Source organism: Syngnathoides biaculeatus, chromosome 15, assembly GCF_019802595.1.
Source record: "Syngnathoides biaculeatus isolate LvHL_M chromosome 15, ASM1980259v1, whole genome shotgun sequence".
Lineage (NCBI taxonomy): Eukaryota > Metazoa > Chordata > Actinopteri > Syngnathiformes > Syngnathidae > Syngnathoides > Syngnathoides biaculeatus.
The window spans coordinates 22,752,575-22,771,452 of NC_084654.1; the positions used below are offsets into that span (position 1 = coordinate 22,752,575).

At 43.1% G+C, this 18,878-nt stretch overlaps 2 protein-coding genes across 8 annotated transcripts in view; both read right to left on the reverse strand.

Annotated features, from left to right (window-relative positions):
- Window positions 1–7,068, reverse strand: part of atr (ATR serine/threonine kinase) — a 33,101-nt gene extending 26,033 nt beyond the window's left edge. The window contains exons 1-10 of the mRNA XM_061843127.1: window positions 6,885–7,068; window positions 6,652–6,743; window positions 5,780–5,932; window positions 4,433–5,116; window positions 3,708–3,886; window positions 2,747–2,880; window positions 2,501–2,677; window positions 2,260–2,423; window positions 626–778; window positions 109–310 (exon numbers count right to left, since the gene is read on the reverse strand). Of these exons, the coding sequence (XP_061699111.1) occupies window positions 109–310; window positions 626–778; window positions 2,260–2,423; window positions 2,501–2,677; window positions 2,747–2,880; window positions 3,708–3,886; window positions 4,433–5,116; window positions 5,780–5,932; window positions 6,652–6,743; window positions 6,885–6,946 (2,000 nt within the window). The 5' untranslated portion in view covers window positions 6,947–7,068. The remainder of the gene's footprint in view (window positions 1–108; window positions 311–625; window positions 779–2,259; window positions 2,424–2,500; window positions 2,678–2,746; window positions 2,881–3,707; window positions 3,887–4,432; window positions 5,117–5,779; window positions 5,933–6,651; window positions 6,744–6,884) is intronic.
- Window positions 7,069–7,725: 657 nt separating this feature from the next.
- LOC133513565 (plastin-1-like) lies at window positions 7,726–18,828 on the reverse strand. 7 transcript variants are annotated; one of them, XM_061844459.1, is made up of 19 exons: window positions 18,671–18,807; window positions 17,521–17,661; window positions 16,956–17,165; window positions 15,884–15,997; window positions 14,837–14,912; window positions 14,268–14,428; window positions 14,044–14,173; window positions 12,688–12,820; window positions 12,334–12,415; window positions 11,666–11,831; window positions 11,060–11,202; window positions 10,789–10,881; window positions 10,335–10,530; window positions 10,174–10,252; window positions 9,478–9,592; window positions 9,241–9,374; window positions 8,906–9,029; window positions 8,583–8,716; window positions 7,726–8,102 (listed from the first exon to the last, which is right to left on the reverse strand). In XM_061844459.1, exons 3-19 carry the CDS (start codon window positions 16,974–16,976, stop codon window positions 7,964–7,966), a joined length of 2,040 nt encoding a protein of 679 aa, XP_061700443.1. In that variant the 5' UTR covers window positions 16,977–17,165; window positions 17,521–17,661; window positions 18,671–18,807; the 3' UTR covers window positions 7,726–7,963. The 7 variants fall into 7 exon arrangements, with proteins under 7 accessions (XP_061700443.1, XP_061700442.1, XP_061700447.1 ...); XM_061844458.1 differs by lacking the exon at window positions 17,521–17,661 and having other exon boundaries at window positions 18,671–18,820; XM_061844463.1 differs by lacking the exon at window positions 17,521–17,661 and having other exon boundaries at window positions 15,847–15,997; window positions 18,671–18,816.
- Window positions 18,829–18,878: the final 50 nt, after the last annotated feature.

Consider the following 18,878-nt stretch of genomic DNA (forward strand, 5'->3'; position numbering starts at 1 on the left):
CACCTACAGGTATCCACCCGCCACACGTCTCCATTACTTACACAACACCCCAGTTTTGCAATCCCCGCATTCCAATACAATTACAAATTATGTCTCATAACCACGTACTGTAAGGCTGTGGCGGTGAGGAGGTTGTGCCGGGAACTTTCCAGGTGGTGAAGAAGAATCGGGAGGGCCCGGACTGCCGAAACTCTCACGTCCTCATCCGGACCTCGCAAGGCCGCAGAGAACACAAACGCACGCCAGGCCTCGCACACCCCACCACGGAGACGCGCCACCAGAGAAATAAGTTGCGCCTGAATCTCGCTCGCTGACAAAGCGCAAACCAGAACCACGATGAGAGAGACTAATCGTGCATTGTCATTAAATCCACGCACATTGCTTACAACTTCCTGTCGTTTTATTTTATTTGATTTATTAGAACAATTGCCAAACTTTAAAAGCCACGCCCCCCCTTACAAGATAACAAGAGTAAAAAAAAAAAAAAAAATGTCAAAATAAAGGTTCTCATGTAAATGCATTCCCAGTACATTATAACAGCCTTTCCCATTTTTTTAAGCCATGCAAGGCCACATAAAATACATTAAACCCTCCCTGCTACATATTTCTTTTGCACCATACTCACGGAAACAAAAGTGGAGCCTCTGAGCCAAGACGGGGACCCAGGAAGCGAAGCCCGAACTTTTGTAGGCCGAGGCCGACTTGTGCTCCGGCACCCAGGGAAGCGAGAGAAGTGCGCACGCGTGCCGCTGGAGGGCGTCCTCGCCTACGTGGCACACTGCATCGCAAAAAAAAAAAAAAAAAAAAAAAAAAGTCCGATTTCGTTGGGCACACTCGCGTTCAGGACAACGATAAGGTCTACGGGATTATCACAGATGAGGCGACGAAGCTAAACTACGCTCACACGCCGAAACGGGTCCAGTCTACAAGTCAAAGTGGCTTTGGGGATGCATCAAATTAGGGTGAATTTGGCCCGGAAACTACAATTTGATTGACAAACCTAGTTAACATTCCATTAAAATTGTCAAAATCCTCTTTTTTTTTTTAAGCCTTTTACCTGTTTAATATTTAGAAAATAAGATTTCCTAATTTCTGCGGTCATCAATGAAAGCCTTCCAATTAACCTTTGAATCAAATCATTACAAATATTTGCACAGATCTGCTTTTACTTTGAAAAATCATCTTTTTTCTAAGGTTACACAACAAACTAGAAATGTAATCATAATCAGTTCATCAGAGGTGCAAGAATGAATGAATTAATTGACAACTACAGTATTTTGATAATCGAGTAATCGTTTAGGGGCCTCGTTTACTTGGTGCGAATCCTCAAAATTTTGGCCTCCCAACGGTAAAAAATTTTCAGAATATTGTACTGCTCCAGGAAAGCAGGCAGATTATTTTTGTTATTCATCAAAACAGCACATTTGAAAAGATCCCATTTTACTTTGGAAAACAGTTATTAGACCAAACCAGTAATCATAATCAATTTATGTTTCGTCGAGAGATGGAATTTTAATAATATATACATGTGATATAGATTAGTTGGGAAAATAACTTAAAATAATTGTTAGTTGAAGCCCCACAACAAATCTTTTTTCCTACATATTTAGAGACAACTTTTGGGATGTTGACGGAAGACATAAAAAAAAAAAAAGGAGTACCGTAATTTCCGGCCTATAAGCCGCGACTTCTTTCCACACGCTTTCAACTCTGCGGCCAATGCGGTGATGCGGCGGATTGGTGCATTTACTTGGGGGGGCACTTGAGCTGAAAAGGTAGGAGTCAGACCGGTGGAATATATGTGCCGAGGAAGTGACTTTTACCAGTCCGCCGGCCCCGTTAGCGCTGCGCGAGCGTGTTACTGCCGTGTCTTGGTGATTTTTACCAGTATGTTTTTTTTAACCGGTCCTGTTAGCGCGGCGGTGCTAGCGTCAGCATGGTGTCGCTAGCCTTAAAAATCTCTGCGTACCGTCTTTCTTTGTAAATATCTCGCGTTTCAATGTGGGTACTTGCGGCTTTTACACAGCTGCAGCGCATGTATGTACCAAATGGTATTTCCTTTACAAATGTACTGGGTGAGACCTATAATCAGGTGCGCTCTGTAGGCCGGGAATTACGGTAATTGTTACATTAGTTTCCATTCCCCTTACCTAGGTATTCACATAAAAAAAAAAAAAAAATAGAGATATCACACAATTGATTGCATATTACATTGCGCACCAGTGGAGTAGATAATCATACTATCATGGGAACGCTTACCGGACAGGTAGAGGATGCAGTCGAGGACTCGCACAGTGATCTGGACGACGGACTTGTAGTAGTTCTGGTTGGAGACGGGTTGAGCGGCGCCCTCTAGCACCGACTGACAGCTCTGCACTGTCCTTCGCAGGTTCTCAGCGGACACCCAAATAAGACGAGGTGGCCTGAGAGGATGGAAAAGCACATCAAGGAAAATTCAGTTCTGAAATATGGAATATGTCCACGTGTGTTAATGCATCACCTCGTGGGTGAGGCGCAGACGGCGGCCAGTCGGAGGATGAGCGCGACCCCCCGAAGTGCGGCGAGCCTGTAGGCGCTCTCGGGTTCTTCGGCACCCGGGTTGAAGAGCGCCAGGAGCTCCTCCAAGCGGCGGCTGAGCGCGGCCCAGACCTTGCTGCCGGCGCCCACGTGCGCTTCGCTGGAACACACAAACGTAAAAGGTCCATTTTCCAAAGGCTCCTAAAATTGGCGTTTCCCGTCAACTCACGCGGGCAGCGAAGTGCTGGGTGAACCGCGGGGCGCTTTGCAGAATTTCTTGGCTGGCGAAGGCCCGTCCTGGGCTTGCCGGGTCACCAGGGCCACCTCTGGTTTGAGCGCGGCTTGCAGAAAGCCCCACGCGCACTGAAGTATACGGCAGGTACGCAAAAGGAAAGAAAGGAGGATTGCCAAAACGCAAAATAAATAATGCTGAACAAAAAACACACATTAATAGTATATGCGTCATAATATTTTTTTAAATGCACCATATTACCAAAGTACAATGTAATTAAGAAATGGAAATTTTGATTTGAGTAATATTCTCAAATATGCCCATCATAAAATACTGTCATTATTGATAAGTGTCATTATACATGTATAGGAATAACAAATATGTATCATGTTACCAAAATGTATACCGTACTAAGTCATAGCATCCTATTAATAAATTGTATTTAAATTAATACAAAATTATCTGCGATCCTGATTTATAAAAAAAATATTTAGTAAATTTTAAACTACATATTACTTACCAAAATGTTAATCTTATTACTTTATTCATAGAAATAGCTACAGTTTCTACCCACATTTGTATAGCATTATATTTAAATTAACATAGGTAATGTATTGAAAATAGAGTCTAATAACAATACATCTTTTTAACGTATCAAGATAAAATAATTACAAGCCAAAGAGCTCAGAGTTCATAAGATACAGTTGGTTTAATATGCATAAAGCATATCATTCTTAAATATAAATTACAGAAAGATTACCATGTATACTCATTTGTTTTTTTAATATAATTTATCATTATTTTAAAAGAAAAAAATATTAAATGTTGAATGACAACCAAGATTAGATTCTCATCACACTTGCTGACCACTCAGCCAGATTGATAAAGTTGTGTACTAAGTAAAAAAGCCTTGACGGAAGTACAATCAACTACACAAAAAAATAAATAAATACTGTACTTCAGCTTGAGTTTCCATTCCCACGGTGCGCGCCAGCATCTCGCAGACCTCCACCACTCGCCTCCTCTGGAGCGTGGCACCGCTTTCGTAACCCCCGGCGACCGACAGCGCCGAGTCCAAGGCGTGGCACAGAGACTGCGTCACCTCCGTCCCCAAGGGGGCGCCGGTCTCCGAGCTTCCTACGCATGGGAAATGTCATTTCCTTTTTTTTTTTTTTTTTTCCCCACCCAGACCTAAACCATGTTGTAATAATTGAATTTATAACATTACTCTTGAAAATAAATGGCTTCCATAACTTTATTTTGAAACAATGATATTGCGTAACTGATACAAGGTGGCAATGCAATCTTGTACTCATAGTAGGTGTCGAAGGGAAAAAATGTGCATAAACGGACAAACAGGGTTATTTTCCAGCATATCATGGAGGATAGGTTGGAAATATTTTATATTTTATCTATTATTTAATATTTATTTTATGTATTTTTTACATTTTATATTTTTTATTGATATTTTCTGAGATATATTAAAATTGGAATTGGGGTAAATGAGCATTGAATCAATCAAAAATAGCTAGTAAAAGATTTCTTCCTGTTTTTGCCATTATGAATAACAGGCGCTCATATTGTAAAAAAAAAAAAAAAAAAAAGGAACATCTCAAAGGAAACGGAAAATGCTAATTATTATTTTTTTTTTTTGTATTGTTGGGTTCAAATTCAATTCCATACCTGCGTAGGAACACTGGGCCTCCGCGACAGCGCAGACGCTCTCCAACACCTGCGCCAGGTACGTCGGCTCCAGTCGGGCGCCGGCCTGGTGAAACACGCACCGAGTCAGACTGAGCAGCTCCCCCTCGTATCCGCCCGTTTGCGTTTCGAGCACGTGGAGGAAGGCGGCGAAGAACTGGTGTCCCTGCGCCTCCGGGAAGCCCCCCAGGTCCACCAGCCGCCTCAGCATCGCCATGGCGACCGTCCTCAGCCGGGCGTTACCGTGCGCCAGGATGTCGCAGGCGGTCTCCCAGGCCAGCCTCAGGTCACGCGGGGAGATTACGCCTCTTATGACGTCGGTGACCACGTACAGGGTCACCGCAGCCAGCGTCTCCAACGCCGACGGCGAAGCCAGAACGAGAGGCGAAGCGGTGAGGTTGGCGCAAGGCGGGGGGGCGGCGAAGGACTGGAGGGCAACGGGCCAAAGGCCGGGCGAGCGGGAGCCGACGTGGGCGCGCAGGGTGGCGCCCAAGTCGTGCGCCAGGAGGACGAAGTCGTGGGCCAGGCGGGCGAAGATGAACGGCGCCCGGATGAGCAGCGAGTGCAGCAGGGAGCAGAGGGCGCCGCGCGCCTGCCCGTGGATGCTGATGCAGTCCGGGGCGGCGGCCACGCGCAGGAGGCGAAGCGTCACCCACTTGCTGAAATCTGGAGGAAGGACAAACAAACGGGAAGAGACCGGAAAGTTAGCGCTGCGGCCGTAGATTCACTGTACTGTCATAATTGGGGGTGTCAGATGATCACATTGAGATAATTCATTTACAGTCATATTTGGTAGATTGTTATTACACAATAATATCTTATTATTATGATTTGAATCACCTTAAACTACTTTTTAATCTCTGTCCTGAGAAGTTGGCTAAGAGACAACACGTAAAACGCGGATCAGACTACAAAATTTCTCTATGCCAGACTACTGCAACAAAATCTTGTATTCCGATAACACCGCATCCGTTTTTTTTTTTTTTACGATCAGAGGGCTCGTGACGGGATCGGTGATTGGCTGTCATTTTTTAACTCCTTGATAGGTGAATTTTGATCCTGTAAAGCCTAATACGTACACGTTCAATCTGTTAACTTCGGTGCTTTGGAACCTGATGATTTTATTTATTTCTTTTTTTAAATGACACGGAAGTTGAAAACAGAACTTGACAATATTTATCCTGGTGGTTGAAACCAAAGTTTGTTCCACCTTCCAAATTCCAGCTGCTGAAGTCGGTTAAAAATAAGCAATTTATGCTTGATAAAGCTACTTTCAGGGGTTATGTACGGTATATCAATAATAATTATTGTAAATGAACCCTGTCTTACCGGTACAGCCTTGCGTGGCATCCGGGTAATCTGCAGGCTGGCAGGCAGGGTTGGCGAACATAAGCGAGGACGACTTGATGATGTGCTGCACAAAGTCCAGCAGCATGATGCAGGCGGGCTCCGAAGTGGACTTCTTGTTCAACCCGAGAGACGCTAAAGGAATGTGGTCCAAAGCAAACATGGCGAAGCGGCATTTAGCTATTATGCCGCACACAAATGGAATAAGTTGCCAACAGAGGTGAGGTCAGCCCCAAGTGGGAATGTTTTTAAATCAAGGTTGAAAACTCTTATTTTTTTCCTCATGCTTTTTAGAATATATCCACTTTTTGATCATATTACTTGCACTGTATGCAGTTTTAACTGTCTTTTTTTATATCTTGTTTATCATTTTCTGTTTTTATCCCGTTTTAAATGTTTTATCTCTTTTCAAATGCCTTTAATCACGTAAGGCACATTGAGTTACCCCCGTGTATGAAATGCGCTGTACAAATAGATTTGCTTTACTTTGAGAAGAGTTAATCAATTGCATGCCATCATCATAATGCATAATTAATTCAATGAATATTTGATTGCTGTGCGATTCCTAACCAATTAATGACGACATAGAACAAGTGTCATGCTTTTAAATTTCTCGACATTTCTTGAATTTACATCTAAGCCTTACTTTCTATGAACACAAATCAACATTTAATGACGTCATAATCATGCGACATGGCAAAAACCGATAGCAAACGTTTACGCCTTTATTTCTGGCACTAATTAGACATGTCCAATCGCTAATATCTGAAAGGAATATTTTTGCTTTCATATATATATATACGCACACACACATATATATAATTGTGTGTGTATAAACATTTATTCGGTCTTACCTGCGTCTACGTCCGTCAGGATCCTGTCAATGAACTGACACAGGATCCGTCGAGGTTTCTTGACAGCTTCATCGTATTCTCCTGGGCTGGCGCTGAAAGCATAAAATAAAACATTGTGAGAAGTTAATAAGTATCTCGAAATAACTTTTAGGAGCTGTAGCGGAAGTAAATATATGGCGAACGTGCTGTGTTAGCTTAGCCTGTTCTCCATTAGCAGAGCAGAGCGGAGTTACCTGGCAAGCTCCTGAAGAGCCGGGATCATGGTCGACATCTCCAGCCCCTCCATAGTCGTCATGATGTTGTGTTGTGTCTTTTAAAGAATTCCTAAATCATGTTGTCGGGGAGCCGCGACGAGTTTGAACGACCACGCCGGTTAAAAGTTTCGCTCCATTCTGACGTATGTTTTAGGGGTACGGAAAGTACCGAGGGCCAAAAAGTTGCACGCCAGAAATTTAAAAAACAAAAACAGGTATCTAAATATAGAAATTGCTCAACCAACAGGTTTCAAACACTATCTGACCATTTTTAATGTAAATTACACACTTCAATTCATGTTTGATTTATAATCATATAGATTTCAAATGTGGACTGTAATCATATTTTATATGAATCATTTCGAGTTACCTTACTATACCATTTTTCATTTGTAACATTCATATAGATTATTCTATAAATATCTAAATTACTATTCTCTAATGATTTTGACGCCATAATTTTTTAATGTCTGTGTTAGCTTGGTTGTTTTGAATTGGGGGAAAAACCCCACTCAGCACAAAACCTAATAAACTTTATTATATTCTAATCAGTCGTTAAAAATAATGGTAATTTTATTGTTATTTTTTTACATGAATGTTACTGTAGATATCTGTAGGCCTTTTGGGCTCAGGGGTTACTTTCATTTATCAAGTTAATCATGTTATAGATTAGTAACACATTTATCATAATGAACTTTATAAAATTTTGATTGAACAAAAATATTTGGGGACAGGTAAAAAGAAGTCAGCCCGATTCAATTTACCCTACAGATAGATAGATAGATAGATAATCTAAGTATTTTGATGTCTTTATTTGCAAGTAGGCATGTACCACATTTAACAACAAAGCTTCACAGTGAACAAGTCAATCATATTTGCTTTTATCTCATCCATTCTAATGACCAATTAAATAAAATATAAGGGTGGAGGGTGGTGGGGGACAATCTTAGGAAACAAAACTGCAGTTTTTATACGGAGGCGTGATCATTTTTCAAAGACTATGAATGAGGACTCGGGGAAATAACGCAAAAACTTGAGTAGTGGGCAGTTGGGGTGGGTTAGCGATGAGCCTTTTTCAAACCGTGGCCCATGAGGCAGGCAAACAGTGTCAGCACCATCTTCGGATTGACCTCCACCAAGTCATCGGGCAGAGCGTAGACGCGGGCGCCAATCTTGCGGGCCAATGAGATCGCATATCTGCAAACGGGAGAGAATGAGGGATGACTTGGCGAGAAATACCTCAGAAAAACTGATTCAGATATTTTCATGTGATTCTGCATGTGCAAATGTGATGTATATTGGTCGACTGTACTATAGTAGCTTATATATTTTCTAATTTAATCAATTTCATCAGCGCCACGGTGGACCAACTGGTTAGAGCCTTGGCCTCACAGTTCTAAGGACCGGGGTTCAAATGCCGGCTTTGCCTGTGTGGTGTTTTCCCCACATTCTAATCTATTCGTAATGAGTCTTTTCGTTTGCGCGAAAACAAAAAACATTTTCCTTCAAAAACAACAAATGGTCCGATATCTTGAATACGCAGCTTTTCAACTGGCGGTTCGTGCCGTTCAAACTGAATTCAAGTCTCGTCTTTCATAGGTTTTAGCCAAGCAAGTCCCAAAGTCCTTACGACCTCTGCTAAATCCACTGTGCGGAGCGAATTTGAGCGCCGTTTACTTGGCATTGTTGAGTTTGTCGGCCGTCTTCATCACGCCCCTCTGCGGTCTCGTCACCGTGTCCCACTTGACGGTGCCGGGAGCGATGGCGTCAATCAGGTCGATCACCGGCAGGCTGGTGCTGATGTGGAGGTCCTGCGGAAACGCAGATTCAAAAGGAACATATTGTGCTGACATAAAAGCATAATAGTAACAGTAATACAAAAACAGAGTAAGCTTTTTCCAAATCAAATAACAGGATAGGTAAAAAAATCTCCAAGTATAAATACTGAACCAGGAATATATAACATATTTTATATAAGACGGACGGTCTCACACGCTGACCTTGAAGCTGCTGATCTGCGAATCTTTACGCTTTTGGCTCAGGGTGGTGTTGACCCAGTTAAGAATGATCTGCTCCCCCACCTTCTCGCCATCGCCAAGGTCCGACAACACCAGCATTGTGTACCTGCGGGCGTGAGCACGGCAGGCGACTGGTTACAGCGTCTGGCTCACAGTTCTGAGAACCGGGGTTCAAATCTCTGCTGTGTACTTAAAAATGTACCACTAAAACCAGGGTCATGCAAAAGGCCCTCCACCCAAACCAAGACTTTCAATGTAATCCAACCCCCCACGATAAAGTATGGCAGTGTTAGAATTCCTGAGAAGTCTTAACACACCTCCTCATGAGCTGCCACACCAGCGCCAAGGTGTGGATGGGGCTTCCCTCATTCAGGTTCTCACCGCCAACGCCGACGAGGGAAAAGTGGGCCGCATTTCTGCCCAGGCCCACGGCATAGTTGCAGTTCTCCAGCTGTGCGACAAAAGTAAAATAAAGTCAAAGTCGGTCAACTAACAGTGCGCTTTTTATTCGATTTGAATTGAGCAAATCACACCGGCGCTGTCACGAGTCAAACCTTCTTCATATTAGCCCCCAAGGCGGGGTACGGCGGCTGGTTGACTTTCTTCCAGTTGACGGGAACGTTCACCCTCTCGTAGAGCTGCAGGATCACCAAACCGTCGCACAGATCACTGAAATAAAGATAAATAAGATTTATTAGAGTTTTGGGTATTTATAAAAATACAAATTACTTTGGTAATCCTCATTGACCTAAACAAGAAAAGTGTAGTCTAATTTTATGACAGAAAAAGGACGTCATTTTATCAAGTGTATGTTTTTAGGTGAACAGTGAATAAATCCAATCGATCCATTTTCTGAAACGCTTATCCTCACAAGGGTCCCAGGCGCCTATCCCAGCTATCTATCCCGGCCCCCGTTTGTGTGGCGTTTGCATGTTTTCCCTGTGCCTGCATGGCTTGTCTCCGGGTGGACACTCTGGTTTTCTCCCACATCCCAAAAACATGCATCATTAATCGGACACTCTAAATTGCCCCCTAGGTGTGCTTGTGAGTGTGGCTATTTGTCTCGATGTGCCCTGCGATTGGCTGGCGACCAGTTCAGGGTGTCCCCGGCCTCTTGCCCGTTGACAGCTGGGATAGGCTCCAGCACTCCCCGCGAACCTCGTGAGGATAAGTAGCAAAGAAAATGGATGGATGTATAGAAGGCAGGAGACACTCTGGCACAAGCGGGTAGACTTTGTGATTTGACTTACTGGTACATGTGGTTCACGTAGGGATTCACGCCCAAAGAGTTGATCCAGTTGCGGAAGGTTTTCTCTTCACGGCTCTCGGCTGTAAAGACAGGACATTTGCGCTGTCAACAGCACGCTCCCTTATTAATCGAGTATAAAGTCAAAGAGTCCGGTGGCCTCACGTTCCAATTGGGCGTCCTCCAAGCCATTGATGTGCCCCCTCTGCAGGGCCGGGTGCGTGTTGAACAAGTTGGCCACAAAAGCTAAATTCAGCTTGCTGTTGCCCGAGGTGACGTCCTGGGGCGTCACGAATTGCCGGCAGTCCAGACGGGACGCCTGCTGCAGCATCAGTTCGGCCCGCTGGTTCAGGTCCCAATTCTTCAAACACAAATGACGTGACGCTTCACTTTTGCGGTTTATCTACAACTTGCTCTTACCTCGTATTTTTTTTTTTTTTGCAACATGAAGCAAAAAATGAACAAACGAGATCTACAAACTTGGGGGGGAAAAGTGACAAAAGAAGTATTTTTCACACAGAAAAGAACTAGGACCTTGGCTAAGGCAGCATAGGAAATCAAACCCCAAATCTTTGGTTGCGGACCGTATTTGTATCACAGTCCCGCTAAAACGACTTACATTAAGGCCGCTCATGTCGATTTTGACACTCCTGTAGTTGTGCTCCCCACGGGGAGCGATCTGGTCCAGGAGGTGGAAGTAAGCGCGAGAGTCCTGCGGAACAAGTCGGCTCGGTGTTAACATCCGTATCCAGAACATTAAGTGTTGGGATTTCGGGTAAAATTTTCGCATGACTCAAAAATGCACGCAAACTTTTACACGTTAATATACAGTAACATGACCTTTTCTAAACATTTAAACTGCTCAAGTATTGGTGTGTTGTTAGAAGGACCTTGATGTCCTCACTGAAGTTGCTGATGGGTTTGGTGCCGGCGTTGTGCAAATGGTAGTTGACCCAGCGTAGCAGCAGCGCCTCGGGGGAGAGAGACATCAGGTGCTCCAGACTCTCCCCCTCAGTCAGGAGGCAAATCATTCCTGCAGGGGAAAAAAAAAAAAAAAAGAAGAAACACACACACGGCTCATTAAACTGCATTTACGGTTGGATGAAGGTTTTTATAGCCAGACACACATTACCCAGAGGGCTGTGAGATACTGCAAAATTTGATAAAATGATCACTCCTCAACAGATATATTTAAAATATAATCATGGATCTGGAATGGGGGGTAGTAATATTTGATTTGTTGAAAAAATTTGATGTAAAAATATTTCACTTTTTTTTTTTTTTTAATGGAGCTTTTATTATTACTTATTGGATAAAAGGATGGATAATATTTTCCTTTCATATAAAAAATATTTTTAGTAAAAAAAAAAGGCCTTTGTAATAAAAAAACGATTTAATTTGAACAAAAAGAATAACAATATAAAACAATTACAGGACAAGTAGGTGTTAGAAATGACAAAGTTTAGAAAAAAAAAAAGTTGAGTGGATGCACTGACCTTCATTCCGTCTGATTTCTATATCAGCAAAGAGGCCCACTTTGATAATCTGCCAGAATAAGCCCAGCACCAGATGAGGTTTGCCGACCATCAGATCAAGAGCGTCAATGTTCACCACCGTGCAGCCGATGGCCGACGCGGAGTTCAGCGCAAGGACGAGATTTTCCTAAAAATGAGCCCCCCAAAAAATAAGGTTAAAACAATCACTTTTTAACCCTCACGTTATGTTGTCAGTCAAATTTTTTAATTTTTCTCAATGTAAGTCGATATTTATTAAATGTAGAGGGTTTAGCACCTTTGTATTGCACTTTTTTCTATATTTTTTGTCTTACTTTTACATGCATTTTTTTTTTTATGAAATGATTTTCAAATCATGTGATTTTTTTTTTTACTGTTTAGAAATATACACACACACACACACACACATGCAATATATTACGCGTGTGAATTTTCTACAATTGTTTTACAAATGTATGAAAAGAGTTCCACAGCACAGAGGTCAATACTCTATAGTACAGGTTCTTCTGCAAAGTCCAGATTTAATCAATGTCCAACTTTATGTCCAATAAAGCCCCAATCACAGTTATTGTCTTGGTTGATGTTCATAAAAAGATAACTGTGCACTTTGGGGGCAGAAGTCATAACAACGAGCGGGTGCAGGCACTGACAGTCATCGTGAATGTAGTCAGCTTCCGGGTGTTGATGACTCTCTCGTCGATGGTGTCAGGCTGGGAGAGATTGATCATTTTGCTGCGAGGGAGAACAGAAAGTAAACTCATATTGTCACCTACAAAAGAAAAAAAAAAAGTTGAAAACATGATCGAAAAAAAAAACAACCAGGCTACACTTAATTCCTTCCCAAAATACAAAGATCTTAGTCGCTCAGTTGAGGTGTATCACGTCAACAATGACCATATATTTTTTAAGCATCGATAATTCAGAGATTTTTGATATTCACGTCAGGTCATTGTTCTTAATCCCTCCAAATAGCAAATGTTAACTATATACATTATGTAATTTACCACAAAAGGATGCCATCACGGACAGAGGTGAAGAGGCTCTCGTCGTCGGGGTTCATGGGCAGGAGGTGGCGGCAGTCAGGATCTTTGGCCAATGCTTTGTTGATCCAGTTGACAAAAGCCACCTTCTCCTCATCTACACAAAAAAAAATAGAATAGATATAATAAATATTACACAAACATTAAATCAGGGGTTCTCAACCGGTGGGTCGGGAGCCAAAAGTAGGTTGCGGACAAGTAGTAAACAGTTTTCAAGGCTTTGCTGTGATTTTTGCGGCCAATCACCAATCAGAGTGTTTAAAAAACAAAAAAGAAAAGATAAGCAATTACTGATCCAATCACAAGATAGACCACCAACACACATTTTCTTCTTCGGATACAGTCGTTGCCATCCACTCGTGGTGTCGTCGCCATGCTAACGAGTGTATCCGTCCGCATTTGGGTTGACAAGCCCACTTGTCTCCGATCAGTGATCAGGCGAATGACAATAAAGCCCATCAACCGATCAGCATAAAATGCTTATGATTGACTGATACCGATCAAATCAATGTAAAGTCTACAATTTTCATGCGTATTCTTATCTTGATTTTTCCGCTGAGTAATGAGATTCTGATACCCTCGTCCCTCCACTTGGGAATGGACTTTGGTTGGGCCAGGGGATCGCCCTGGTTCCTGGGAAGTGGGTGACGTTCCCTTGACTAGGTCCCCTGCAGGATGGGCTTAAGGGCTTGGCCCCCCTTCCTTCCCACCCTTCCTCCCTCATGTGACGGTCTGAGCGCTCCCGGTGCTGAAAAGTTCCCTTGTGATTAATGCTCACGCACGTAATATTTTGGAAACTTCCGGCCAATCTGAAACATCCCCATCCGTACTTTAACATGTGCCATTCGACAACTTGTCGCCGAGCGTTCGTGTTCGCTGTGGACGTCTCGGAAAGACGAACAAGTGTATATTTTTTTAGGGTTAGGGTTAGGATATTATGTATGTTATCTCCCTCTATGTAGAAGAAGGGGAACTATGAGACCAGTTAGCATCTGCTACGTACCCAGAGTTCCCCTGTTAGTAACTCATGCACATTAAACAAAAGGAGACTTTTCAGCACAGGGAACGCTCAGACTGTCACACCGGTTCCGCAACTTCGTACGCCAGTTGACTAACATGCATGTGACCCGAAAGACACTATAAAAGCATCTCAACACACGCCTTAACAGTACCACTGCCTTGCTCATTTCCCACATCCTGCCCTGCACCTTTCTGTCCCTCTCTCATCTTGTCCTATTGAGTAGTTGTTAAAATATGAATCACATCATAATATGGAAAATCCGCTCTTGATGGAGTGTGTGCTTTATTGTGTTATCGCACCAGAGTAGGAGTGTTGTGTCCCGTCGCTTGAGATTCCCGACGTCCCACCAAAGGACCGGATGCCGTCCTTCCTGGTGATGGATTTGCGGAAGGTCTCACTCAACTTCTTGCTCTTCAGGTCCTGATAGATCTTTATGTATTTAAAAAAAAAAAAAAAAAAATCACAAGTGCGTCGTAAAACTTAGTGTTCGGATGTGTGATTTTTTTTTTTTTTGTGAGCTCACAGAAACAAACTCCTCAAAGCTGATTTTCTCATCCTTGTTGCTGTCGCCGGCCACGAACGTCTCCACAATCTGCCGCACTTGGTACCCGGGCAGGGAGAAGCTGGCCTCCCGGAACAGCTCCTGGAGCTCAAAGTCGCTCACATAGCCGCTGTTATCGATGTCTAAAAATAGAAAAACAGAAGCACACCAACACACACACACACACAAAGAAAAACACAGACACATATACATCCGCACAAATCCAACACACAGACACAAAAACGTACAAACAATAAAATCACAAATAAGGAGACATACATTTAGACGTACACACAATCACAGACGCATGCACTATTTAAAATGTCCACTTGTGACTTGAAGCACCAATTTCTATATTTTATGTCAAATTACTCCCGTAATCATTTTTTGCGTGATGATAACTGCATTAAAAAAACGTCACAGATTGAAGGCACGCGAAGTCTAATGTGCGATAATGCTGATGATTTGCATTGAAAGTACACACGACACGCGAGCGATTAAGTGTTGATTTTATGGCAGGCTATAAAAGTTGTGTGCGCGTTTGAACTGACCAATTTTGTTGAACGCCTCTCGGAGCTCTTCCAGGTCCTCCCTGGAAATGTGGGTAACGTGTTTGTCCATGGCGGCCTTTAAAGTACACACATGCGCACACGATGCGTCACCTCAGAGTGGCTAAAATGAAATGATTCTTGCAGCAAATGCTCACTTTTCAGTTCAATATTGTAAACCCGGTGATAAAAAAAAAAATGTAAGTAGAAGAGCATAAAGTCGGAGGACAATCTTTTCCACTCCGCCTTTTCAGACTGAGGACCATGGTCTCATAATTTGGAACTTCTGATTTTCATCCCGGTCCATTCGTACCTGGCTGCAAACTGCTCCAGTGAGACTTGAAGATCACGGCTTGTTGAAGCCATCAGAACCACATCATCTTGAAAAATCAAAGATTCAGCGCTTGAGCCCACTAAAACGGACCCCCTTAACACTTCGGGTGCGCCTAAAAATTCTGTGCATAAAAGGTAATGAACAGAATCAGTGATAAAGGGTGGCCTTGGTGGAGTCCAGCCGTCACTGGAAATGATAAAATGTAGTGCTGGAAATAACAGCAGTTCTACAGGGACCGCACAGCCATTCTCAAGGGGTCTGGTACCCAATACTCCCAAAGAACCCCCAAGAGAACTCCCTGAAATGCACAGTCAAACGCCTTCTCCAAGTCCACAAAGCACATGTAGACTGGTTGGGTGAACTCCCGTGAAAAATCAAGGACCCTGCCCAGCTAATCCACTGTTCTACGGTCAGGACGAAAACCACACTGATCCTCCAGAATCTGAGACTCGATGGAATCCCAATGGAAGCGCGGAATACGATCCACTTGGACTTAATGTCCGCTGCCATTCTTGGGAACTGGGCGGAAAATTTCTGAGCAATTTCCTGCAAAAAGGGTTGCAACAATAAATCCAGGCCTCTTGTTAAAGCAAACACTTACACACCCGTGTCGTACCCAGTAATATACGACACCCTCACAAAATTAAAAAAAAAAAAATCAATAAGACAGGTGGGTTACCTTGACAGTTCAGCTGGAAATCAAAAGGCCCCCCCACCTGTCCACCACCAGAGCAGACCCGATCCTCAGCGTTTTGACGTCCGCAGACGAGGTAGGAAGCTGGAGAGCAGCTTATCACTCCGGAGGAGAGGACCTTTGGCCTGTTTGGACCCTGGGATGGGCGTCGGCAGCACGGTTAACATTTAACACCTCGGCTTATTGCCCAAAAGTCTCAAGAGGACACGCTTGTGAAGACGTCCGTCATTTTGGCTCAGAGTTGCCGTTTTGGGCTCGTTTTTTGCTATTTCCATACGAAACGGATGGGAAAACTCAGAACTGAAGTCAGTTTTATGGGCGCCATAAAATTGGGCATATCTATCACGAGGAGACTACAACAAAGTTATAGCTGCAGTTATGAGTTTTTACTTCCCAATTGGGGAGTTTACATTTGGGGATATCATCAATCATTGCCAACTGTGAGCCTGTGAATCCGTTTGAAACTCTTTTGTTATTAAGGGCTATCCAAATAAACATGACAATATTCCATGATGGTGGCACCGTGGATCAGCATTGGCCTCATATTTCTAAGGCCCCGCCTGTGCGGAGTTTCCATGTTCTCCCCGTGCCTGCGTGGGTTTCCTCCGGGTGGGCACTCCGGTTTCCTCCCACACCCCAAAAACACCCAAGATTAATTGGACACTCTAAATTGCCCCTAGGTGTGATTGTGAGTGTGACCGTTTGTCTCTATGTGCCCTGCGATTGGCTGGCAACCAGTTCAGAGTGTGCCCCGCCTCCTGCCTGTTGACAGCTGGGATAGGCTCCGGCACTCCTTGCAAACCCTTGTGAGGATAAGCGGCAAAGAAAATGGACGGATGGACGTAGTATGGCTCTCGGCGGACTAGATAAAAACATTTGCACCCATTCAAATCTAAAGCTTCCTTTTTTTTTTTGTCTTGCTTGGATCAGTGACGTTCCATTACGGATAAAAACTAAATTGGGGGGGATTACAAAATGGCTACAGGGTTTAGAGTCCAGCGCCGAGTTACATCACCCTCTTTCCCTCTATTCGAAATTAAACTACCGTACCTTACACATGGCTTCAAAATGCACACAACAATCCATTTCCATACCTGCATGTTTCCTCCCAACATACCGAGCCTTCCATGTTTCCTACGCGACCTCCGGTGGACACATGATCAGCTCTTTCTGTCGGAGGTGCTCTCCGGTTACCGTGGGCCGCCAGCAACAGCTGATTCCAGACCAGCGGTGTGGGAGGTAGACCAGCAGGCCAAAGACGGCAACCGTGAATAATAAGCCTACTGCATTATTCACTGCCCAGCCTGCAGTACAAAGCACATGATTGAGAATTGTATAAATGTTTTTAATTTGCATTCTGTTGCACTCACTGGATGGAAATTTTGGGACAGTTGTGCGTCCAATAGTTTGGAACTGTTATTATTTCACAAACAATATTTAACATGATTGCAGGCCGTGGCACCATTTTGGAGTTGGAACAAGATCGGAAACTAAAAATGTGTGCTTGGAAAAAAAAAAAAAAAAAAAAAAATCGATTCAAATGTAATTTACAAACGTTACATCAGATTTGGCCCTAAATAAAAGCTGAAAAACTCAAATTTCTTAAAGATTAAAAGGAAAAAGTATTCTTTCACAAGCCACTAGAGTGAGCCCATGCACCTCTTGTAGGCCAAGTACTGCATTTTGAGAATCATTGCGTTACTTGAGAAAGATTTTTGCATCCATCCATCCATTTTCTTTGCCGCTTATCCTCACGAGGGTCGCAGGGGAGTGCTGGAGCCTATCCCAGCTGTCAACAGGCTGGAGGCGGGGTTTTTGCATATTACAAAAATAAGATGTTAACGTTAATTCATTACAATAGTTATATTATTATTGATACAACCGCAGACCGAGTGAGCATCAGTGGTACAGAAAATGGATGGATGGACATTACTATGAAGTAAATTTGCATTGCATCAATTTGCTTTTTATTTTAATATTCACAAAAGCATAGAAAGTATTTTTAATGTCATCTTATCTTAATGTAGCTTTTTATGTATAGAATTAATGTAGCAGAAATAATAACTGGGTGCATTGGAATATGTCATTACGGATAGCCATCCATCCATCCTGAGCCGCTTATCCTCACAAGGGCCAAGGGAGTGCAGGAGTCTAGCCAGTCTCAAATTAATGCATATTTTTGAGGATATGGGAGGAAACTGGAGTAACCCCACGCAGGCACAGGCAGAACATGCAAACTCCACACAGGCAAGGCCGGGATTTGAACCCCAGGGCTCAGAACTGTGAGGCGAACGCTCTAACCAGTCGTACCACACTATTATGAATATGCGTACGAGACATAAATATTCAGTTCACTGATTGGTATTGGGCCAAAAGTGTACTCCAGACATGTTTTTAAATACACCAAGGAGCTGATTTGAATGACAACCTCCCCCCAACATTCCACACTTTCCTTAATTATGAAGACAAATATTGCTGCAATGTACAATTGTACAATCCTGACCACCAATAGGCAGTGATGACATAATTTAACATCTTCCTACTCATCTTCTGCAGAAAACCAAACTTGTTGATATTGTTGTCAAATTTCACGTTTTCCAACACAAAACAAATTTCCTAGCTAACCCCTGTGAATATCTCGGGTTGAATGAAGAACAAAAACGGACTTAACAATTAAACCTTTCACAATATTTTGGGTCAAGCTTAAAGAAATTGAAGTGAAATAATATTGAACAGGTACAAAAGCAAAAAAAGGAGTACAAGCAATTTCAAGGAAACAAGGTAAGATAATAAAGATGCGAGCACAGACCTGGTGTGAAAGGCGGTTGAAAGGACAAATATGACACCTTGACATAAAACGTTGTAAAATGTACAACCTAATTGTGATTTTATCGAACAATTTTTTACATTTTAAGACTTTTTTAATTCCAGCCGTCGCCATCTTGTTGCCCAGTTTAATTAGTGGCGCGAAGGGCACCGCCGCCTCCGCAGGGGGGCGCGGCCACCTACGTCACTGT